General features: G+C 42.7%; 1 protein-coding gene across 8 annotated transcripts in view; it reads right to left on the bottom strand.

Annotated features, from left to right (window-relative positions):
* Window positions 1–253: 253 nt before the first annotated feature.
* WDFY3 (WD repeat and FYVE domain containing 3) overlaps window positions 254–24,335 on the bottom strand; it is a 130,127-nt gene continuing 106,045 nt past the window's right edge. For all 8 annotated transcript variants that reach the window (XM_083756153.1, XM_083756155.1, XM_083756156.1 and 5 more), the window contains 21 exons: window positions 23,399–23,547; window positions 22,965–23,085; window positions 21,874–21,959; window positions 20,625–20,705; window positions 19,473–19,527; window positions 19,009–19,128; window positions 18,472–18,589; window positions 17,774–17,880; window positions 17,006–17,159; window positions 16,657–16,748; window positions 16,027–16,239; window positions 14,441–14,588; window positions 12,640–12,794; window positions 11,185–11,343; window positions 10,014–10,193; window positions 8,458–8,640; window positions 7,730–7,826; window positions 6,503–6,832; window positions 6,207–6,318; window positions 5,097–5,294; window positions 254–4,130 (listed from right to left, as the gene is read on the bottom strand). In XM_083756153.1, the coding sequence (XP_083612279.1) occupies window positions 4,010–4,130; window positions 5,097–5,294; window positions 6,207–6,318; window positions 6,503–6,832; window positions 7,730–7,826; window positions 8,458–8,640; window positions 10,014–10,193; window positions 11,185–11,343; window positions 12,640–12,794; window positions 14,441–14,588; window positions 16,027–16,239; window positions 16,657–16,748; window positions 17,006–17,159; window positions 17,774–17,880; window positions 18,472–18,589; window positions 19,009–19,128; window positions 19,473–19,527; window positions 20,625–20,705; window positions 21,874–21,959; window positions 22,965–23,085; window positions 23,399–23,547 (2,979 nt within the window). In that variant the 3' untranslated portion in view covers window positions 254–4,009. The remainder of the gene's footprint in view (window positions 4,131–5,096; window positions 5,295–6,206; window positions 6,319–6,502; window positions 6,833–7,729; window positions 7,827–8,457; window positions 8,641–10,013; window positions 10,194–11,184; window positions 11,344–12,639; window positions 12,795–14,440; window positions 14,589–16,026; window positions 16,240–16,656; window positions 16,749–17,005; window positions 17,160–17,773; window positions 17,881–18,471; window positions 18,590–19,008; window positions 19,129–19,472; window positions 19,528–20,624; window positions 20,706–21,873; window positions 21,960–22,964; window positions 23,086–23,398; window positions 23,548–24,335) is intronic.

Here is a 24,335-nt window from a genome sequence, read left to right as displayed (position 1 = left end):
ATTTAAAATAAAAAGTGTACCTAGCCAGAATAGAAGCAGCATTTCAATTAATCTTCTTGCCTCACACCATGAGTGCCATTCTGATTAATTTAAATTGACATGAGAGTCAGCTTTCCCCCCCTAATGCAGAACTTGGAGAATTGCCCGGGGATAATTTTTTTTGGCACAAACACTTGACTTACCGTAGTTGTTGAAAGCTGTACATTTACACAAATATATTTTTTTTCTCCCAAAAGAGATATACACAGAATAATTTGGTGGTAAATAGCAAGTATTTATTTGAAATGAAAACAAAACAAAAAGTACCTGAACTATTGCATTTAATCATGTATTGTAATTGTGTTACTCTACCTTTTTGCATTGGAGACAAATATACAATAAACATTCAAATATCACAGATTGCACACTAGATAGTAATTCTTCTGGCCTTTTACATATCCACCAAAAAAACCCAGAAATTGGAGTCCGCAATATAGTACAAAATTCCACCCCTCCAGTCGTAGCCAGTTATCTTCAATTTACTCCGGTTGCTGTACAAATAAATGGCCATTTACCTAGAGTTTACAAATTAATAACAGGACAAAAAATATACATTGTACTGACACAAAAAGTCAGTTGTGTTAAGTCATGCAACAAGTAACCAAACTTGCTGAAATTAAAAATATTTTCTAAAAACAGTTTTAACTGCATAAATATTTTTTATACACAGTTCACTTACCAAAACAAAAAGGAGTCTTAAATGATACAAAAAAAAAAGTTTCTACTGATTTTTATACACAAGAAAGTGCAAAATAATGTCTCTAAGGTGTTTTTGCTATTGGACTGATGGATGAAGGGGGTGGAGTTAGCCACTCTCCACTTCCTATGCGTGAACACTACAACCGCACAGTACAAACAAAGGTAGAGCACATGAATGCATCAAAATGAGGATCACATCAAAGAACGAGGCAGGAGGAGAGATGGGAGCTATGGGACAGTGCAATAAGCTAGAGGTGCTGCTCTGCTCAACGAAATTAAATGCAAAACCACAAATTTGGAGAAACAGAGATATTCAGTCCAGAATGCTCTGATAAGTCTATGGAACTATACTAGACATTGTTTAGGTCATTAGAGCAGCAGCTGCAGGGGGACTCTCAGGGCTCAACTGGGCCAAGAATCCAGCCATTCACTCCAGTGGAGCTTGTGTAGGACTTCCATGTCAGGGGCCACCAGAATGAATGGAGGTTATGCAGTGCCTGTTTCGTGGTGCAGCTGAGCCCCCATTTTCCCTTTTCACACAAACAGAATACACAAATCTCTTCTATCCATCATCTGGCTACACAAATGAGTTCTGGGGAAAAACTCATCCCAAAGTAGGCAGCTGAGAAGTTCAGCCCACAGAACCTTAAATACACCTATTACTACGCAAGTTTGACGCAATCAACCACACAGAAGAAAAAAAATCACCTTCCATCTTGAGGAGTGGCAAATGTAAAAAGTGTAGAATAACACTGGTACAACATGTCTATGTAGTTAAACATGCTAAAAAAGAAGGAGTAAACATTTCTACACATCCTGCTGTCTTCTAACAACCCAGCAATAGTTGTAACTGTGCTATCCAGTACTTAGAATTTTATTTTCAATAATTTAGGGTGGGGTTTTTCTTTAAAGTAACAAACCCAAATTCTCAAGCTAGAGAGACTTCAAGTTAAGCTGTTCTTCTAATGTTCAGTCTTTCCTTAATAAGAGAAACAAAAATTTGGTGGGGTGAAGGTGCTTTCAGAGATTTTTTTTCCCAGAGAATTTCTTTTAAATATTTAAATATCTGTAATTTGAAAACTAGTTTTATCAGGTCAAGATCTATAAACCACTTATGTTTACCCATACTTAAGGCTATTTAGTTCGACAGGTCAGAATGTATGCTGGGACTTAAGTGGCTTGGAGATCATGTTGTTAGGCTGTAGCAACAAAGTAAAAAGCAACTAAGTGCGGAAACTGACTTTCCTTGCAGGGCAAAGTAGGCGAGACTGCTGCATCAGTGCCATTTGTATCCAAAACCACAGAGTGGGTGAAGTAATATTAATAAATTTGCATGCATGCGTGTGTGGAATGATTTCCTTGGGGACTTGAACACAAATCCACAAACTGATCTAATTCTTGCAGTTCATAACCATTAAAAACATCATCATCAAAACAGACAGTTAATCTTCCAATCAGTGCATATATCTCTATCACCAGGGATGTTTAAGTGGACAAAAATGTGAGCTCGATTTACTGTCAAAAGAAAGTACTTAATCAATATAAGCAGTGTGGAGTGTGAGTGTGTGTGTCCCACTTAATCTTGTGTAACGCTGCAAGGTACTCAGACCATTGTAAATGCTTTGTCTTTCCCAACTGAAGTGGTACAGATCTGAGAATGCGTTTTTGCCTTAGTGTTGTGCCCTGTTCCTTTTCACTTGGTAGTGTGCCAGGGTTTTGGTTCTGTTGCTAACGTGACCGTCAACTCATCTGCTGCGAAGCAGCAGCGGTGATCTGGGAAACTGAACAAGGCCAATTCATCTCCCCACCCGTTTACAACAGGGTATACATTACAGTGAAACGAAAACAAACAGAACAATAAAATAAAAACAAACCACCACTTTCCAAGGCCATGTTCAAAAAATGATGCCCAAGGATTGCGCCTGATCTGTGTATTCCCCCATCTCTACAGACAAGATGGACTGGAGAAAAAGTGACCCAAGAAAGAAGTGAGAAACATAAGATCTTAAACCGCTAATGTATGAAATGCCCTTCTTCAATGAAAGTTTGAGTAACATCCCCCAAGTTGATGGTACGCCAATGAATGATAAAGGCAGCCTAAAAAATAATCATAATGAGTTACAGACAACCCCAGCAGAAAAGCCCAGTTAAGGGGAATAAAAGGTGGGCAATTGTTCTTGTGCAACTCCCATTCACTTCAATAGGCCCTGTGCAAGAGAATCCCCCTCAATATATTGGTATTAGCATCCAGTTATAACAGCAAGGGTCCCAAGTCTGTTATTTTCTTCTCTGGGGTAGGCCAATTCTGAGTTTCATGCAAGGCATTTACTACTGTCCAAAGTAAGGTCTGGCCTTTACTGTTGTAGGAACCAGCTGATCCAGAAACTGCAAAGAATAAGCACAAGCCAAGGTCCACATTGTATAAAAAGAGATCATTTTAAATATGAAGATAGGCGCTCAATAGCTTCTGTATTTTTTAAAAAATGAAACAAAAAGAGGGTCCTTATCTTACAGTTGAGAATGAAAGATTCCGAGTCCTATTGCCGCAGACAAGTTGAGGGTGGTTTGCCCCGCCTTTCAAAACTCTCTGAATGACCTGGTTTAAAGTTAAGATATTGCGAGTAACCAAAGAACAAACATGCAGCCTGGGTTTTGAAAATAAAATACAGATAATGCCTCAATGCTTTAAAAAAAAAAACCAAACACATTCATATTTAAGTAGATGGATGAGCTAAAAATGAGACACAAGGTATAGTGGTTGGTCTGATGTCCCATGTAACAGGCAGTTAAGTTCATATTTCAATAAAAAGGCCATTATATCTATTTACAATATCCACAGTTTGCTTGCGAAGAAGGCAGATTTACAACTATCTTCTAAAAAGCCTTCTCCTTCCCGCAACACAAATAAGGTGACTAGCTCTACAAAACCAAAGACAGAACAAGGGGTGGTTAATGATGGGTTTTCCTTCCCAGCCACGTTAGCAGGGAAGGCTGGGTCTTGTGGGTCCTCACTGCAGTTGCGGCAACTGCTCGTCTCTCCGCCTGACACTCGCCGGCCACATGAACGCTTTCAGCCCCTTCTCTGAAAATGTACATGGAAAATGAATGATCCCTTTTGCTCGCAAGTGCTTTGCTGCGCAGTACAAAGACGAAGTGTTCAGGGCTAGCGTTGCAATCCTTTCTAGATGTGCTGCATGTTCCTTCCTGCAATGAATTAAATTTACCAAGTTCCGGTGGGCCCTGCAGTTTTGTGTGGCTTGCCTCTGCCTTGTTAATTCCAGGATCCCTCCTCCGGGCCTCGCTCGTGCTGAAGGTTGTAGTAACAGTTCTGGCAAACCCGCACCGGGGAGGAGATTTTCAAACGCTTGATTTCCGACTGGAAGCGGCTGCACCTGGCGGGGGGGGGGGGGAAGGCATGCAAAAATGTGAGCTGCTATTCCTCTCTCTGCACCCACAGTTTATTATGGTGGATGATGAAGTCTTCGGACTGGGCTATTTCTCTTGCAAGAGACTCAGGCAGGAGCAAAGAATTGTGGGAGGTAGACTGTTTTCCTCCTGCATTTTTGCTCAGAATCACATGGTTCTGCTGTTAGAAGAACCTTGCTCTAGGGGCAGGGGTGTTCTTGGGGCACCCGGTCATCTTGAGCAAGGGAAGAACCAGCAATCGATCAACGGAATCCAAGGGGTCATGGTATAGTGACAGCACTACTGAAACAGAAATGGAATTTCCGGGGTAACTAGTGTTAAAGTGGCCGGCAATGGGCTTATAAAGGATCAGCTGTTCTGAGAACCAGCACTAATGTTTACAGGAGCTTCTGGGAACAGGGTATTCCACTTATGCTATTGTGGGTTTAATTTCCCCTCTAGGCCAATTGAGCTCTATCCTACCTTTCTCAAAATAATATAGCACCAACTTATCTAGAATAAGAGAATTTATTTATTTTTGGTGGGGAGAGGGAGTATCAGATTTGCTAGTGAAATAAATAGGGTGCCTGTTGTTATCAAGAAGCAGCTCTTCAGACAAGTTGTGTACAAACGGAGAGACTTGCCAGGGGCAAGTTTAATGATATTTGGAATTCATTTTTAAAACTAGATTAAGGTCTGATTAACTACAAAAACTTTTTTTTTCATTTTTTTGTAATGTACACAATATCTTTTTTCTGTTTTGTTTTCTACATGGGTACTATTTACTGTTCCTTCTTTTTTTGTGTCTTATCTTATTCTGTGCACTTGTAATTCTGTACTTTTAATTTTTCAATAAAGAATATAAAGTAAAAAAGCAGCAGCTCTTCAGATGCTAGCACTTCTTTGCGAGAACCAGTCTGTAAAGAATTTACAGGAGAGACCATCTTTCTTACTTCTGACAGAAGAGCTGCCCGCAGTTTCTGCAATGGTGACGCCTTTCAGTAAGAGAGAAACGGACGGAGCAGCTGGAACAACAGTCTCCTCCCTCATCTTTCACCCAGTGGTCAGCTGCAGAGCGGCCGGGCTGGTCACTCACTGACCAGCTGAACACTCTGCCCCTGCTGTCGCCTACGAGAATCCTGCTGTGATCCCTGAAAAGAGAAACAGATACGGAAAGACAAATTAGCACTTGATTTAAGCATTAGGAAGTAGCCTCAAGGCTAGAGAGAAACACATTTTTAAAGCCAGAGAATATTAGGCCAAAGGTAGCAGCTTTGCTCCACATCCCCCCCTCTTGAATGCAACAGCCTTGCTGAATCAAAGTAAGGTCTATCAGGTCAGACTTACTTTCTCCCAACTCTGAAAAAAGATGCGGAGCACCAAACACAAATGAGAAAAAAGAGGGGGGAGTGTCAGAATGGTAACCCAAAAATACAAAAAGTATAAAGAAGAAGAATGCCCAAAGCATTTCATTAAAGGCCTCATTGTGTTCCCGGCACCTGATACTCTGACATAGGCTAACTCTGAGCACAGTACAGTGGTACCTCAGGTTACATACGCTTCAGGTTACAGACTCCGCTAACCCAGAAATATTACCTCGGGTTAAGAACTTTGCTTCAGGATGAGAACAGAAATCGCGCAGCGGCAGCGGGAGGCCCCATTAGCTAAAGTGGTGCTTCAGGTTAAGAACAGTTTCAGGTTAAGAACGGACCTCCAGAACGAATTAAGTTCTTAACCCGAGGTACCAATGTAGTTTTATCTAGCTATCATTGCTTATAGTTGCATCTCCTATCTGTCTAACCCAGGCATCCCCACACTCAGCCCTCCAGTTGTTTTGGGACTACAACTCCCATCATCCCTAGCTAACAGGACCAGTGGTCAGGGATGATGGGCATTGTAGTTCCCAAACAGCTGGAGGGCCGAGTTTGGAGGTGCCTGGTCTAACCATTTCAAAGCAATTTTCAGTTCCAAACTTGTTTGTTTTATTCAAGCGATCTAAAGCTGAAACCACTACTGTGCCTTCAGCTGATATACTGAGGACACACAGAAAGCAGGTCACTTACTTGGAGATGCCCAATGCCGTGATGTCTGCAGGATGTGCGTTGTCCTTGCGATCAAAGGCTGTGTGCATAGTTAGTTTGCTCCGGAACACTAGCTGCCGTTCCCATCTGTAGCCTAAGAAAGGAAAACGGGTAACAATGTAAGCAGATGTGGAGGGTGGGAAACACATCTGCATGGTGCCTGCTCAGGATCTGGGTCGTCTTGCCCCAAAGAGTACAGGATTGATCTGGGCACCCGGAAACCTGCCCAGGCAACACACTGACTTGGCAGCAACACACGCCAAGAGGCGTTTCCCTACCTGGTTTGAGCTTGCTGTAATGTCGCAGTTCCCCTGGATTAGGGTGTGGGTGGTTAGCTTGAACCTGGGGGTGGACTTTCGCTTGCCCCTCAGAGTAGTTCACGAAGATGAAGCCGTCCTTCTCATCCAAGCTGAGCTGGTCGGACCAGCGCCTCGAGTCGTCAGAGCTGCTGTCTGCTGACCACGCAGCTGCTGCTCGGGCTGAGGACGAGCGAGGCCTGTGGCTGGCGCTGCCTGGCTGGCTCCGGCTTTCCTGCAACTTTGGTTCCTGGCCAAGGCCCTGGTCTTCTGCTTCCGAATCGCTGCTGTCCTCATCCGGGGCTTCCTCGCCTGTTACATGCAATGCGTTAAAAAACAAACAAACCCAGCCATGATACGCTTTCCCTCACTAGACCTGCTCCTCCGTAACTCTGACATAAAACCTAGGCCCAGATTCATACAAAGCCTATTAGGTACATTATTACCGTATTTTTCACTCTATAAGACGCACCTTTTTGCTCCTAAAAAGTAAGGGGAAATGTGTGTGCATCTTATGGAGCAAATGCAGGCTTCGTGGGCTATCCCAGAAGCCAGAACAGCTAGAGGGAGCGCTGCGCCACGCTCCCTCTTGCTGTTCTAGCTTCTGGCGAAGCCTCCGCAGGGCACTGGAGCCTTCATCCCACTGCCCTACGGAGGCTTCGTGCGGCTATCCCTGGCTTTTGCGGGAGGTGGGGGAAGGGACAGAGCCCCTCCTTGGGGAAAAGCCTGCAAGCGCCGCACACATGCTCCTCGCGGCTCTTGAAAGGGAGCGCTGAGCAGAGCCCGGGATGCATACAGGCTCTGGTCAGCGCTCCCTTTAAATAATATTTTTTTTCTTGCATTACCCCTCTAAAAACTAGGTGCGTCTTATGGTCAGGTGCATCTTATGGAGCAAAAAATACGGTATGCCATCCATGCCAGAGGGCAGCCGAAGTGGTGCTCCCCGATATTGTCAGACGCCAGGCCAGCAAAGAAAATGATCAGGGATGGTGGGAGTTAAAAATAAGTTATGAAAAACTAATAATTTTATTGTTTTACTGTTTTCATTCGCCATTTTGAGAGTTATTTTAAAGCAATGAAATGGTATATAAATGTACGAAATAAATAAAATTATAGCCACAACTATAACTGGAGAAGCAAAGGTTTCTGACTCCTGAGCTACACCTTGAACAATTTAAAGCTGAACACAAAGCCAAAAAGAAACAGCACCTATTTGGGTTTCTGGACACTCTTCCTGCATCTCGAGCGCCTCCACAGGTTCAGGAGCTGGAGTTTCCGGGACCTGCAGAAACTCCATTCGCCAGAACTAGGACAAGGAGGGATGAAAGTGTGAGTCTGAATGCATACATCCATTGCCATATAACCTGGCTTTCAACCTGATACGATAACAAGACATGGAGCAAAGTAATATTGAAAGCACTCAAAGAGACACAAAAATCAAGGCACATTTAAATTACAATTGAACTAGGTTTCTAACTGTATGCCCAAAACTAGCGGATGGGCTATTCAACTGCTTTAATATATGAGTAAATGAATATGCCATTGAGGAATTCTGAATAGAAAGGAGCTTTAATTAGGAATGAACCTGGAAATCCTATATAAGTCCTGTCATCCTGTTTCCCACAATAGATTTCTATGGGAAGCCCACAAAGCCCTCTTCCAATTAGCAATTTTAGATGTAGAGTATATGGCTATCACACCTAGTAACCACTGATGGCCTTATTGTCCAGGAATCTGTCTAAATCCCCTTCAGACTTCAGATTCATGAGTTTCAATGCTGCCTCACTCCCTTTCCTCCGAAACTCTCAGCATTCAGGTTCACCAGATGAGCCAGGTTCTCATATTTTGAACAAAAACCCTTCTCTATCAACTTCCTCTGCACCACGAGGCATGCTGCCGATCACCAGTTTTATTTCTATGCAACTGCTGGTACTTACTCGGACCACACCATCTGAATGCCCCGTCACAATCACGTTCTGGGTATCCCATTCGTTCATTTCTGACATGCAACAGCACAGGATTTGCTGGCTGCGCCCGGTGAAAGTGTTCACGCTCACTATGGGGTTCCCATTAATGCTCCACACGTGGATGTAAGTGCCAGCGCAGGACACAATGTCTCCCTGAAAAAAATGGATAAATGTTTTAGGCACACTTAGATCTCAACGCTGCCATTCTTTGCCATCCCGGAGGACAAACGCATCTCGATTTAATATGAAGAACAAAGGCGTGGTCTGGCTGGAAACTCCAAGAACCGATGACTTGAATCTGACCCCATCAGGAACTGATCTACATAGCTAAGAGGCTGCAATCTAGTTAAAGACAAATTGAAGGCCCCCTAATATGCTACTGCTGTGGCACACAAACAATGTCCCTGCAATAGCAACTGGTATCATGTGGGTGGGGTCAAGACCACGGCTCCTTTCAACCCAACTGCCATCATTCGGGAAAGACCATAACAAGCCTACATTATGACATGCTTTCCATTACAGTGGTACCTCGGGCTACATATGCTTCAGGTTACAGACTCCGCTAACCCAGAAATAGTACCTTGGGTTAAGAACTTTGCTTCAGGATGAGAACAGAAATCGTGCTCTGGCGGCGCAGCGGCAGTGGGAGGCCCCATTAGCTAAAGCGGTGCTTCAGGTTAAGAACAGTTTCAGGTTAAGAACGGACCTCCGGAACGAATTAAGTACTTAACCCGAGGTGCCACTGTATTACAGCAGGATGAAGCCACAAAGAAGCAGCTTAAAGGCCAATGCAGTATTGTAGGATCTCTGGTTTTCTGCTATGCCTGCTCTTCTAGTGACGGTGCCAAAAATTTACGATAGGTCTCCCCCTACTCCAGAGTCAACTTGCCTAGTTACTGGGCCAACATGATGGTCAGGTGAAAATATGATAAACAATGGTTTTGGAAGAGGGGAAGAGAATCTCTGGGTGACCCCCCATAATAAGTTTTTCTAAGTACCCAGCAAGCTGCTTTCTGTCGGCAATAAATTGCACAGTTGAAACCCCCAAAGGGGCTCCATGATGTTTTCATTTACCGTATTTTTCACCCTATAGGACGCACTTTTCCCCCTCCAAAAATGAAGGGGAAATGTGTGTGCGTCCTATGGGGTGAATGCAGGCTTTCGCTGAAGCCTGGAGAGCGAGAGGGGTCGGTGCGCACCGACCCCTCTCGCTCTCCAGGCTTCAGGAGAGCCCCACCGCCAGCCCCGCAAGCTCCCCCGACATTGTTTGAAGGCTGGTGGGCTTCCCCTGCCCCAGCCCCGCGCCTGGGGGGGGGAAAAATTTTTTTCCTTATCCCCCCCCCAAATCTAGGTGCGTCCTATGGGCCGGTGTGTCCTATAGGGCGAAAAATACGGTAATAACTTGGAAATCTTCACTAACTAGGGGACATGTGCAATCTGGAGCTGAAATGAGCGCAACCAGCTCAAGAGTGATTTTCTACATTTGTGTCTCTTCTAAGAGAAGCAGTCGATGTTCTGATCTGTACCGTCAGTTCGTTGATGCAGAGTGCTGACACGGGGGCCCGGTGGCCACGAAGCTGTGTTAAAAACGAGAGCTTGTTCAAATCCCAGATGATGCAGGTGCGGTCCCGAGACCCGCTCACAATGATGTGATAGGCCAGAGAGGCTGTCAAACACGTGACTGCTTCGGTGTGGCCGAGCAGCGCCTAAAAGCAGAGGAAGACGGAAGAAAACACATAAAGCATTTGCTGCAAAGTGCTGCAAATACAGATATTGGAATAGTTTTCCTTCGGAGAGAGGGACAATGTGGGAGTATGACACTATTACTAGGTTGCAGAAGACGAATTTAAATCTAAGAAACACAATGCTACGGAAATTGAATAGTGTGGTTTCTTGCTGAATAACCTCAAACCACTTAAGTGGGGTTTGTAGCCATTTCCCAGGTGAGCCTTATTGAAATGAATGGAGACTCTGTGATAGCACTGGTGAACTGTGCCTAAGCAAATAATAATAATAATAATAATAATAATAATAATAATAATAATAATAATAATAATAAATTATTTATACCCCGCCCTTCCCGGTTCAGAAAACCAGGGTCAGGGTGGCTAACAACAAATTTAAAACACTTAATTGATGCAACAAAAAAAGCATAAAATACAGTATAAAACGTGAATAACAATAAATTCAGAATTCATCAATTTAGGGTGGAAATCAATCCAATAAACATTAGATGATCACCAGGGCTAGCTGGCTAAATTAGTCCTATTTGGGCCAGCGAGGAGACCAGGGGAGAATTAGCTGACAACAAGAACAAATTCTCAGCCCCTTCCTTGCCTTTTGCTCACCCTTTGCTTATATAGGCAGACCCCTATGGGGACAAAAGACAGTGGCAGGTCAAATAGCAGGGGTGTATTTCAATGGTTTTAGTAAATTGTCCATGCAGTCACATGGACGTAAGGCTATGGTTGTGCAAGGTAATAAGCAGATTTTGTTCAGAGCTCTGACAGAATCCACAGTGAATTTCTTCCTTTCTCCAGAAAACAGCATCAACAACTTTGGGTGATCTATCCATGTGCCAACAGTTGAGGAGGGCAAAACCTTCTGACTTAGTTCACTCCCAACTTGCCGGATTTAATCAGTACCGATGAAATATGCTTGGGGGCCCAGTTTTCTGACACAGAAATCCAGATTTACCTGCTTAAGAGTGAGTGTTCTGGCTTTTTCCTTGGAGGTGCCCATCTCCCATACACAAACAACTGTGCTGGTTCCTCCGGTGATGACCAGCTTGGGATTTGGACAGATGGCACTGAGAACCTGTCCCCATTCCGATAAGCATTCATAAACGATCACGGCCTAGGAAGGTAGAAAAGTAAAACAGTGGACCCATCAATTTACAAAACGTGGCCAGTTTCCGGCATCTTATCACTGTGTTGGTTGGTTGGGGAAGATACATTTCCTTCCACCCAACCTTGCATCCTGAGAGAAAACCAGCTCACACTTCCAAAGGCAGTTGCAGGGGAGAGGCAATGGATTTCTTGTACTCCCATCCACAACCAAAGAGCTGGGTTCGGAAGCTGCGTTCAGGAGCCAGCTCCTTGGTTCCATGGAGAGGGGCAAAGCAAGGGAAGTGTGGAAAGGATACAAGTAATAGGAGAAGAAAGCCTGGAATCCTCTACCCCCGGAACATAATTCACTCTGTATTTTGGCCAACCTTAAAGTCATTACCATAGCCCATCCTGCACCAAAGAATGGTGCTCATGCAAATTATACTTGTTAATTAAAACATATGTACATTTAACAGACAGGTTTCATAAGAAGTGTTCACTAGAAACAACTTTCTGCCAAGTGTTAATTTGCCCCACGGCCTGCTTAGATACCGGATTTATTTATTTATGTTACAAGCTTTCACAAAATGCACCGCTTGAGTGTTAAAAACCAACAAAGCAGTTTTTTAAAAAAAGATAAAACAATAAAATTATCAATAAAAATTAACAGCTATTGTCAGGGAACTGATATCGGAGCCAGAGGTGGAGGCAAGGCTCCCAAGCGATGCTGGAGAAGGGCCCAGCAGGGACAGAGGGAGCTCATCGGCTGGGGAAGGAAATCAGCGTAACACCAGGGATAAAGGGGGGGGGGCAGATGGGGGAATCGGCGAGAGGGCTCCAGGACTCCTCGCCAGAGACCAGTGGGGAGAGCACGGGTCCTCCGCTACCCACACCCACCCTGCGCATAAGACTTCCGCGCAGGGAAAGTAGGCATAGACTTGGCGTCAAAGAACTTCTTTGCTGGAAGAAGTTCAAGAAACGCCCACTGACGGATTCTGCTAGCGACTGAAACAGCCACGAAGTGAAGGGCTGTCCAGCCAGGAAAAGGTTTAACCAGGCAACCTAGCCAGGAGTGGCCGCAACTTACGCACGAGCAACCCCATATAACCATTACAGCTATGATTTCAAAAAAATATTAACTAACTTCAGACTAAAACCTGCATCAACTTTCTAAGTACCTGGATAGGCTTGTCTGAACAAAAATGTGTTCAGCAGGTTTCTAAAAGGGTACAGTTAAGACACCTGCCTGAGGCAGCTTGTTCAGTCATTGTTTTCCATCATCAAGCATGCAAGTTAAAGAGCCACAAAAATCTGAGAGACAAACCTTGTCTGACTCATAGGTTCCCAGCCTGCAGCTGAGATCTGCATAACCCCAAGCAAAGGTTTTATTCCAGGCTGGCGGAATTAGCACTTTATTCTGCTCCACTGCTAAAATTCCTTTGTCCGTGTACACGATCTGTCCTACACGCTCCTTGAGCTCTGCTCAAAGAGAGAAAGAAAAGCGAGAAAGAAAAGATAGCAGCACTCACAAACAAGACCTCATAAAAACATTCGCTGTTCCAAGATTAGGTGAAAGCTATACCCAATCACAGTAGAAAGTGAGGATATTTCACGAGAACTTTGTTATCTTTCTGAGAAACCTGCTTACACTACTGAAAGCTCTGAAAGAATTTAAACAGTGACCAGTGATGTTAAATTCTTATCAACTCCCATGACACAGAAGTGTAAGAAACTGGATAAGAGACTTTCAAGGGCATAGAGCTACTGAGAACGCTCCAGGAATTCGTTAATGCTCAAATCAGTCTTACGTTTCAGCAGAGCAGTGGGGAAAGTGGCTGGCGAGTATCAAAATAACTTTGTATAAATTCAAACACAACCATTCCATTGTAAGAAGACTTCTTTTCAGTCCTCTAGCAGTCTAGCAACATGAATCTTGTTCATGGTTCAGTGTGCTAGAAGCAAGGCAAATCCGAACAACACAAAGCCTAAGGGAGGATCTGTAGCGCAGGCACAATGTAAGGCCGGCTCCCAGTCCAGAAAGCTCTTTTGTGGTCTCATAATTTCCAGCGAAGTCAGGAAGCATGGAAATTAACTTGGGGTTGCAGCCTGGACAACTCTCTGAATGTCGCTAGTGCATACACCTACCGTCACCAGAGAGGGCAAGATGATTAAAACCAGTTTCTAGGCGATGTTCCCTTAGAGCCATCCCCATCCCAACACAGAGGCTATTGTGGGGTGCGGGGGATTACCTTTGCCACACAAGCTGCAGGCACTGGACACCACAGTCATATAGGTCTCTATGCAAACAGAGTCCAACATGTAATCCGGATCTGTGCCGACTATACACTCTTCGCCACTCCGAGGGATCAGGATTTGTGGGTTTTGCTTACACATTTCACTCTATGAGCACAAGCCCTGTTCAAACAAGGTGTCTAATGCACAGATGCCATTGACAATCCTGATCCCACATCAAGCGAAATCTTTGAGGCACATTGGCCTTCGTTTTGTTTTCTTTATTTTAATATCAGCTTGTTTTAAACGAACTCTAGATTAAAGACTGGCTTCATATATATATCGCTTGGTTTGTTTTCACTCGTTTCTTTACCTGCCATGACATGTTCTGTTGTTTCTAGTGCACTGAATTTTTGGCATATTCTGTTCTGCTCATGCCATAACATACCGTATTTTTTGCTCTGTAAGACTCACTTTTTCCCTCCTAAAAAGTAAGGGGGAATGTGTGTGCATCTTATGGAGCGAATGCAGGCTGCGCAGCTATCACAGAAGCCAGAACAGCAAGAGGGATCGCTGCTTTCACTGCGCAGCGATTCCTCTTGCTGTTCTGACTTCTGAGATTCAGAATATTTTTTTCTTGTTTTCCTCCTCCAAAAACTAGGTGCGTCTTGTGGTCTGGTACGTCTTATAAAGCGAAAAATATGGTAGATGCAATGAAGGACGCTTCACATTTTTAATAGATTAAAAAAAACATTTTAATTGATATAGACGGCCTTGGAAATCTTTTTCTTCTGGGGTAAACAATAGTATATGTTTTAATAAAAATGCCTGGAACTATGAGCGTAGTTCTAAAAAAAAACAAAAATCAAAAGTAAACTGATTGCAGCATTTACCTTTTACTGGTGCAAGAGAAGGCCTCAGGTTGTCTAAATGATGAAAAAAAATCTTGCCACTGGCAATACCTGGTGGGATAGAAACCCCACTTATTTCTCCATTAATTCGGCTTCTCACTCGCTTTGGAGGGTGAGGTTTCTTAAACAACTGCAGCAAGACAGAAAACATTACAGGCTTAGCAGCAGGCCTGCAAATAATTTGCAGCAACACCTCTCAAAACATGTCAGCACCATCCATGAGACTTGTTGCAAATAAATTCCCTAACAGAGATGGATTTCACAGTCACAGGAAACACACAAGCTGTTTTCAGTTGCCTCGGCCCACCATGTGACGATGAGTCAGTGAAATACCAGTATTCGCCACTCCTGATATACACTCAAAGCCATGTTAAGCAACCACGGGGTGCTTTTAAAGGGACTGTCAGAGGAGCAGATGGAATGCTGGTGTTTATCAAAACAGGATGCTAGTTTAAATACTGTCAACCTTAGCAGATAAGCTGCAATCATAAACAGAGAATTATTAAGATTTGGCAGGCTTCATCCTAAACATTTAATAACATTTTAAAACACTCCTTTAAAATCTAACTGTTCACATAATTTCATTGTTAGAGAGGGACGTTTTAGCAGTGGAACGTTCTCCGTGATGAAGGGACAGGTCAGCTCTATTTTAGCTTCTGGGAAGGTAGTAAAAAGTTTTGTCTTTATTTTTAATATGCAGGTATTGAAGGGACAGAAGAAGTTACTTTTAATCCAGTTCTGCCTTAGTATTTTTATGTTTCAGGTTTTTAGGATTTTCATTTTTACCGCCAGCTTCGATGCTGACAGCTATGTGGGATCCCATAAACGAAACCATAAGCAAGTAATTTTAATTTTGGAGAAAATGTCAGTCACTTTATGTTTTGGCTGTGTGGCTGTTTGTTCTTTGTCAAGATCTGTGCAAGGCCTTGGAACTCCATATATTTATATTTTATGTCTGGAAATCACATTTTACTTCTGGAAAGCATCAAGGGCACGATCCATTGGGCAAGCATGACTAAAATCAAGATTTTGCATATTTTGCATTCGTTTAAATGGGCCTTGCACAGAAGATCTTCCTGATGAACTACACCCCCCCCCCTCTTCCTTTGCTTGCTTCTCTGTCAAACAAGATCACGCCAACATACTGAGGATGGACATATTTGTTTATTCTTGGAGTCACTCTAAGACCACCCAGTTCATCTCCATTTGGGTCATTCTGTCGTGTGGTGACATTAATATGCAATATTACAAAGATGGCATGAGCTGAAGGCCCACACCCTGTCCCAGACGGATACCTAGGATTGTCATTCAAATACGTCACATTTGCATGACCAGCTTTTACTTTTACTATGAAATCACAGCAACAGTGACTTGCCTTTTAAAGCAAGAATAAAGCCCATGGAAATGAGATTCAAACTCCTGATTGCTCCATCCTCCCCCAAAGGGCCAAGGGTCTCCAAGTCTTGAACAGAAGGAATTAAATCTCCGAAAGGACAAAGCAAATAGAATAGAATATACCAACTTTGTCTTGAACCACAGATGCACCATACTCAAATATCATTCATTACCTGTTTCGGTATCTGTCCAAAGTTGTTAATGAATCCTATAGTAGCCGTTTCTTTTAATGGATCGTTTATGTTGTATATGTCCACTTGGCCCTCATAGAAGAGATGATGGAAAACATTTACAGCTTCTACTGCAGGCGGCCCTTGCTGTTTGTAGCCAAATATCAAGTCTATCCACTCGTGCAGGTGAGAACTCACAAAATCGCATTCCAAAGCCTGCAATTCAAAATGTGCACGTTAAGTGGAACACAACCTGCTTACAGGTGGGAAAAGGCTTGCTTGCTGAAACAGATGGCGTTGTTAGCCAACACCATGACCAAGTTTCTTTTTTTTTAACTACTTTACTTATCTTCCTTCAATTTATAGCCTGCTCTAAAAACATTGCAACTGTTTTAAAAAACTAACAAAACAAAAACAAAACTTCATTACAGAGTTCTAATAAGAAGGAAGGTGAGAACTTATCAACTGGACTCACTACGTCAACGACATGTTTGATAATCCCAGTGTGCTCAACATGTACAAAAGATATAAAGAGCAAAGCGATCACCCAAAAATGCTTTCTTCCAAACAGAATAGCGAGATTCAGATGGTGGCCAAAAAGGTATTGTAGTTTCTAACAAGAACATAAATTACCTCCCGATGCACTCTGATGAATTCGCGGGGATCCCCTTTAGCCCATGGGGGGAGTATTACATCCCCAAGTTTAGTGCCATTCTGCTTGCAACCTACAAAGCAAAAAACAAGGATAAAGAGGGTATTTCCGCAATGAAGTGTGCTTCCTGAGAAAGTTTAACAGGACACCTGAATGAGCTCCACAGCGCAAATGAGCAGTTTAAAACGACCAGTCTCCGAAATTAAGACGAAAACATACAATGCTCTTATCTTTATTTAATGCACATCAAAATCCGCTTTATGTTCATTTTTCGGCGGTGTCTCTGTAAGACAGAAATACAGCCATGCTATCAAAAGCGGCTTTTCTCACCTAGATCAAAGTTGTTGGAATTGAGTAGCAACTCTGGGAGGTAGAAGAATTCTGGGATAAGCTCCTTGACATCTGCCATATTGTGCTTAGATGCAGAGTACCAGGCTTCACGCACACTGTGGAACATTCTGTCAGCCAAGTCAAAGTGGCCGCCCTGAGGAAGGAAAAAGAGAAGTACTGTATTTTTCGCTCTATAAGATGCACTTTTTTCCTCCTAAAAAGTAAGGGGAAATGTCTGTGCGTTTTATGGAGCGAATGTGTGGTTGATCGCTGGCTCCCTTTCTGGCCCCGCCCCCTTGCCTAAGCCACCATTGTTGAATGTTCTGCAGACGGAGGCTGTTTGTTTCCCCAGCGACATGTGACTGGCTGATTAGATTATCTGTCTGGAAACTGTAGAAACAGCTCCCTTTCCTAAAGAAGCTGAAGAACTGTGAGTTGAACCCCATAAAAACAGGATTTTTTCCCTTTGCAAAGTAAGCTCAACAACTTTGAGCTGATCCTCAAAAAAATGGGGCTTTCCCCCTTTGCAAAAGAAGCTGCACAACTTTGAACTGATCCTCAAAAAAATGGGGGTTTCCCCTTTGCAAAAGAAGCTGCACAACTGTGAGCTGACCCCCCCCCCCCCAAATGGGGCTTTCCCCCTTTCCTCCTCTAAAAACTATGGTCTTATGGTCTGGTGCATCTTATAGAGCGGAAAATATGGAATTAAGGCGTTCCCTACACTGCTCATTACACCTTGGAAGCAAATGGCAGAAGTAAATAGTTTACCTGTAGCCTTAAGAATATCTGTGTAAAGGGTTCCATTCTCACAAGATATGAGGCTACTATCATCGCTGATGAATAATGGGTGCCGTAATGATAAGCTGGAGTTTCACCTGAAAGAAAATGGGGGGAGGGGAATAACAGGAAAAGGAAATAGGAAGGAAATGAGGAAGTTTGTGTTAAATTACTAGGCTTAGTCAGTATTAGCTTGCTAATACCAAAACACTCAGTACATCTAAAATTGGTATAGTTAACAAATTTTCAATGCTTATAATTTGGCACTATAGCCACTTACATTGTTATAGTGCTCAACTAATCATATTTCTTTTTTTAAAATGTCACACACAGTATTTTATAACACTCTTTTTGGAATTAAATGCTTCAGATTAGACACAACAAGTTTCTCTAGAGACATTTTCACCGATCATTTCGTGAATGTCTTTATCAGTGGAAACATTTCCAAGAACTGATGGAGACAAGCAGGATTTTATAAAATTATTATATTAATTTAGCACAGGGGCTCAACTGAATCACAGCAAATTTCCTAATGATAAACCTGTCCTCAGCTTCTTAGCTGGTAAATCTGATGATGTCTGGTGGGATCTCCAGCCCTCAGAAAATCAGATTAAAGGAAAAGCCACAGTACCATTTATTCCATTACATCCATCTCGGATTGTGGATGATAGACGCTTTATTGCACTTACCATTAGGGTCTTCCCAGTCTTTGTAGCGCTTCTTATACTGAGCTAACCTCTCATCAGTCTGGGCTCCCATCGGTTTGGCCAAGTTTCTAAATGTCTTTGGGTTCGTAAGATCCAATTCCTTTAAAAGCAAACAAGTAGTAAAGTCCATTCTTAAGAAATTTGATTCTCTGACTAATTTAATACATTCATGTGCAACTATTTCTGGCTCCTCTATTCAATATACTGAGATACTGGTTTCTAAAAATGTTGGCAACGACTCTAAATATTTAACTGCTCAGGCCTGATTTAAAACAATTGTCCCTTTCTCTCATCTGAAGTGCAGATATATCTTTTATAAATCTCTACAAATCACTGCAACATTACTCAAGCCATTGCCTTGAAACACCCACCCCACAACTTACTTCACAGATTAGTTAACAAGGAGTAATATTTGAAAAGCAAGGCTTCCAGCCCTAATCTGAGTTACTTTTAAGTGCAGGGTTTTAGGCTTCCAAGAACAGGCTTTTATTTTATGAAATGTAAGATTTTTATGTTTACCTCTGAATCATAGTCTGCAAGGATCCACGGGAAAACAGGATACTGCATGAGGTCATTGTAGGATCGGCCAGCCAAAGTGTTTAAGTGCATCAGATACTGGAAATTACTGATTTCACCTCTCTTTGTAGAGAGAGCACACAAAACAGAACAAAACAGCACTGGTGTTAATTTCCCAGTAACAAAACCAAAAACGTTTCAGTTGTCCACCGCTTTATAAAATACAGGAACTTAAATGTGACAAAGCATTTTGGCCCCAATATTACATGTTCAAATATTCCATTTCAATCCACTATGAAAAGGAAACTTTAAAGCCCTAAATGGCCTCGGCCCAGTATAACTGAAGGAGTGTCTCCACCCCCATCGTTCTGCCCAGACACTGAGGTCCAGCGCTGAGGGCCTTCTGGCGGTTCCCTCGCTGCGAGAAGCCAAGTTACACGGAACCAATAACTAAACTTTATACTCACCTCCCACCTTTGTGTAACAGATTTCTCCCCCACTAGGGTGCTCAGCAAGCCAGACCTAAGGAGAAGCAGAAAGAGTCAGTGCTCTTGCCATTTAGCAGTGGTATATTAGAGCAATGTTAGCAACTTCATGTAACATGGAGCAACTTTTTCCTTGTAATCCATGCTACCATATTAATTATACCTGATTTTAAACTATTAAAGAGTCAACAGTTGTACCATCCTAGTATTTATGGCTCACTATCAATGTCACGAACATGCCAACAAGGAACGGTCACCTCTAGCAGTCTAACATGCTTTGATGTTAGAGCTTGTGTAGTGCAGCTGTCTGAGTGCTTCAAGAACAGGCTTTGGTTTCCCAGTCATGGTTTGCTTGGAGCAAGCCAACCACCATGACTCATGGTTCTGATATGATACTAAGCCGGGGATTGTGGTTTGCAGCTCTCACTCTGGCTAGGAGAGGAGCAAAGCGGGAGACATCTAAATATTCGTGATGAACCTTTGGCTATGGTTTACTATGATGCGTGAGGGACGCCGGTGGCGCTGTGGGCTAAACCACAGAGCCTAGAATTTGCCGATCGGAAGGTCGGTGGTTCGAATCCCCGTGATGGGGTGAGCTCTCGTTGTCTGGTCCCTGCTCCTGCCAACCTAGCAGTTTGAAAGCACGTCAAAGTGCAAGTAGATAAATAGGTACCGCTCAGGTGGGAAGGTAAACGGCGTTTCCGTGCGCTGCTCTGGTTCGCCAGAAGTGGCTCAGTCATGCTGGCCACATGACCCGGAAGCTGTAAGCCAGCTCCCTCGGCCAATAAAGCGAGATAAGCACCGCAAGACCAGAGTTGGTCACGACTGGACCTAATGGTCAGGGGCCCCTCTACCCTTTACCTTTACTATGATGTGTGAGCACAGTCAATTTCAAGAGAGAAGCCCCTTGCTATTTTATTTGCATTGCTGTTCACAATATTTTATTTTCATTTCTGCTTTTTTTATACTCCAAATCTCCTCTACTTACACTGGGAAACACATTAAAGACAGTGAAAATCACCAGGAGGTTCAACTTTTAAAATAGCGGGATGAGTAGAAAGCAGTCAAAACGAATACTGTAAATTCCTTCACTTCCAAATCTATCGCGTGGAATAAAAAAACACAGACACTCACCCTTGTTCCACACTGGTGTTGGGTCGTTGTCCAGACACAGACTCTGAACTGTCAGTTAAAGATGGAACGACAGCCAGAAACCTTAAAAATAATAATAGGATAATGTAATCAACAAAAATGCCTTTCAATTAAGATTCAGGTGGCGCCAACTGCCAGACTGTTAATGAATTAATTAGGCTGCTGTGTCTATTTTTATTAAAAGTATACATTGCAATGAAAAAACAGTAAAAAGAAAAGTACACCTCAGTTCTAAAAGAGATTTTTGTGGGGATGGGATGGAGAGGAAGGCAGGCATTCAAAGTGTTACTGTTAGCACATAAAGCCCTTAATAGCTGGGAACAGTTTATATTTAAGGATCACTTTAACCCCAATATGTGTCCACTCAGCTGCTTGAAAACATAGCAAGCAAATCCTCTTTTGTTCATAAAACTAGAAGGTATAAGGCAGGAATGAACAGTTTTTGCAGGTGTCCACAAAGGAAATTGAACAGCAGAGTCCATTCAAAGATATGCATTGATCCTGTGATCTTGAGTCAAGGGTGACTAAAGAGGTGGTCAAGTTCTGGAGATGGCACTGAATTACTCTGGTTAGTAAAATCCCAGACTGAAGATCTATAAGAGGACAGAGGAGACCCCACCTATATTCATGCTGTGTAGTGTCCCCCTTACATGTGTCGCTGGGGTGTCTGAGATTTTCAGCAAATGCAACATTCCTTTCTGTCTACTGAGCTCACTTCTCAGATGATCCTGACAGATGGGTTCTTGAGCTCTACTGTTTGGCTGCCCTCTTTCTAAGGCAGGCTGAATTATTGGAAGCAAGTTGAGATGAAATAATTCTCTTGTCTTTGTAATAAGACTATGTTTAGTATAATATAGGCTAGCTGCTGCGGCGGCCTAATTTTCATCTCACTCCCTGTTAAGAGGAATTCTCACAATGGATGAATGGGCAGCAGAAGGGCAGGGGATAATACAGTGTTAAATGTTAACATTTCCTCGTGGTCAATAAAAACTCAATATGGAACTCTTTCTCATTTATGGTCAAATGTCTGCAATTTTCTCCTCTATTAATATTCTTGCCTACTATCAATAGGAGAGCATGCTCAACACACAAGCCTACCAGACCCTATTGGTATTGGTTATAAACATCACATTCTCTCAAGCCCTTTTGAAGAGGCAAGCCTCTGCCATGGCTGCCTTGCCAATACGCTTGTTATAAGTACTCTTATTATAAATAATATGAATGGAAATACCTTTGGTAGACTTTATTCCTCACTCCTTTCTGAAAAGCAAGAAGATAGTTGCGTCCATCTCCAGAAAATACTTCAACAGCAATTGGCTGCAAAGAAATGGCAGGTTTTAAAAACGTTGTCAAAGCACAGAAGAGTAATTGCTGTGGACTTTCACAAAGCCGAAGTCAGACCTTTTTTACCTAGGTATGAAGCCAACTTACGCCTGCAAAAATCAGCCCTAATCCCTTTGTCAGGCTTTACAATGCACCGAAGCTTCCAGACTAAAATGTTTAATAAAAAGACTACAATATATATTATGTGTGGGGTTTTATCCCACCTTAAGCAAGTGGCAGGGTGACGCCAGTGCCTATAAAATATAAAGCTCTTAACAACTTGGAACCAGTTTTCCTATGAGATCGCCTTACTGCGCATGTGCCCACTTGACTGATATGATTGGAGGAACTGGCGCTAATACAAGTGCCACATAATACCTGATCCACATTTGTAAGAACTTGATTGTTTAGTATGACAACACCTACACTTTGGAACCCCTTGCCTGTTGAGATCAAGCAGGTGCCGTTACTGTACAGTCATACCTCGGGTTGAAGTAGCTTCGGGATGAATATTATCAGGTTGCGCTCTGCGGCGATCCGGAAGTAACAGAGAGCGTTACTTCCGGGTTTCGCCACTCGTGCAGACACTCAAAATGACATCACGCACATGAGCGGAAGCGGTGAATCGCGACCCACGCAGATGCGGGTTGCGTTCGCTTCAGGATGCAAACAGGGCTCCGGAACGGATCCCGTTCGCATCCAGAGGTACCACTGTAATCTTTTTGGGGCCTGCTAAAAACATTCTGGTTTAGACAAGCCTACCCAGATGCTTAGAAAGGTACAGTAATTTTTAAAGGTTTTAGTATTTCAGCCTTTGTATGTTATAAAGTATGTTTGTGATTTTTTTCTTGATTTTCTTGTTTTTTCTTCTTGTAAATTGCTTTGAGGGTTGTTTTTTTTTTTATAAAAAAAATCAAGTAGTGTGTAAGTTTCATTAAATTATGAAATAAATAAATGAAATATTTACGAAACCCTGCTATTCCCCACTAGAAACAATACCTGTAACAGGTATCTTCTTTTGTGCACTTCCTTAATATCCTCGTATGCAAAAATACTGCATGTCCTTTTGAGTTGACTTGGACCCTGTCGGGCTCCTCTGGGTATAATTGGCTCATGCATACTGTAGAGAGTAAAAGGTAGGAGAGAAACTATAAATATAAGACTATACATAGCAAATCTGATTTCACCTACTCATATTCCATAGTCATATTTGGCTTCATAAACCATTACGAACATTGTCAAAACTATGATACAATAACTATAGAGTCACATACAGATTTTGCATATTTCTATTTTAGGTGCAGTGTTGTTTTTGGAGATGCATTTAAGAGCTATAGTCAGGAGGGTTTTTTATAGGTCTGATGCTGTAATCCTTTCTAACAGGGATACATTTTTTTCTCTTACAATTTCAAAGAATGTCACGCCTAACTCACTTTAGAGGCAGGGTTTCAATGTCCCGTATTTCTCTGGTGGCGGTCATGGTATAGCCATCAATCACATAAAAGTGCTCTTTGCCAAAGAGGAGGAGCCCCTCACTGGTGTCTAGGCCTTGAACCCGAGCACAGCGGTACATGTGTTGAATCTGTAATATAAGCACATATTTAATGAAAACATGATGAATAAATAAGGATATGTACATAACTATGATTATAGTGCTTTCGAACTGCTAGGTTGGCAGGAGCTGGGACAGAGCAACAGGAGCTCACTCCGTTGCAGGGATTCGAACCGCCAACCTTCCAATCAGCAAGCCCGAGAGGCTCAGTGGTTTAGACCACAGCGCCACCCTGCCACCCTGGAGGCCATATCAACACTCACAAACAGCATTTAAAACTCAATCTGAGAAAAAATGACTGCAACTGAAGATTTAATGAGAAGAAAGGAAAGCCCTCAAAGGACCATTTAGTCCAAGGGAAACTTGAAGTCTTTAAGAGGGATAACTATTTATATGGAATGAAATAAAACCAAGGCCAGTTGTGTCTTCTTGGAGGTTAGGCTTGTATGGCAGCCCTGAAGAAAACTAATCTGGTCCTATAGTTGAAATTGGAGATCCTTGTCTTGACTAACAGAGTTTCATGTAAAAGAGAATAGTTGAGCAATGGTTGTGTCGAAAGCTTTGCATGATACTATGGACCTGAATAACCTGCCCTTGGATCCATGAATTTGACAGATGGATAGGCATAAAAATCCAACATAGGAAAATCAGTGCTAAGCTACTATAACTGCAACATGTTATGGGGACTACCTGAAAATAAGATGCTTGAAGAGGATGAAATAAGGCAGTATCAACAGGACCTGAATGTGTTTAATTCTGGCTAGATTGTGACTTATCACTCCCCTTTCTGCTCCTCAGATATGATAAAGGAAAAAGGC

Source organism: Podarcis gaigeae (assembly GCF_964106915.1).
Source record: "Podarcis gaigeae genome assembly, chromosome: 9".
Lineage (NCBI taxonomy): Eukaryota > Metazoa > Chordata > Lepidosauria > Squamata > Lacertidae > Podarcis > Podarcis gaigeae.
The sequence above is the reverse complement of the archived record's forward strand: the minus strand, read 5'-3'. Positions and strand labels throughout refer to the sequence as shown.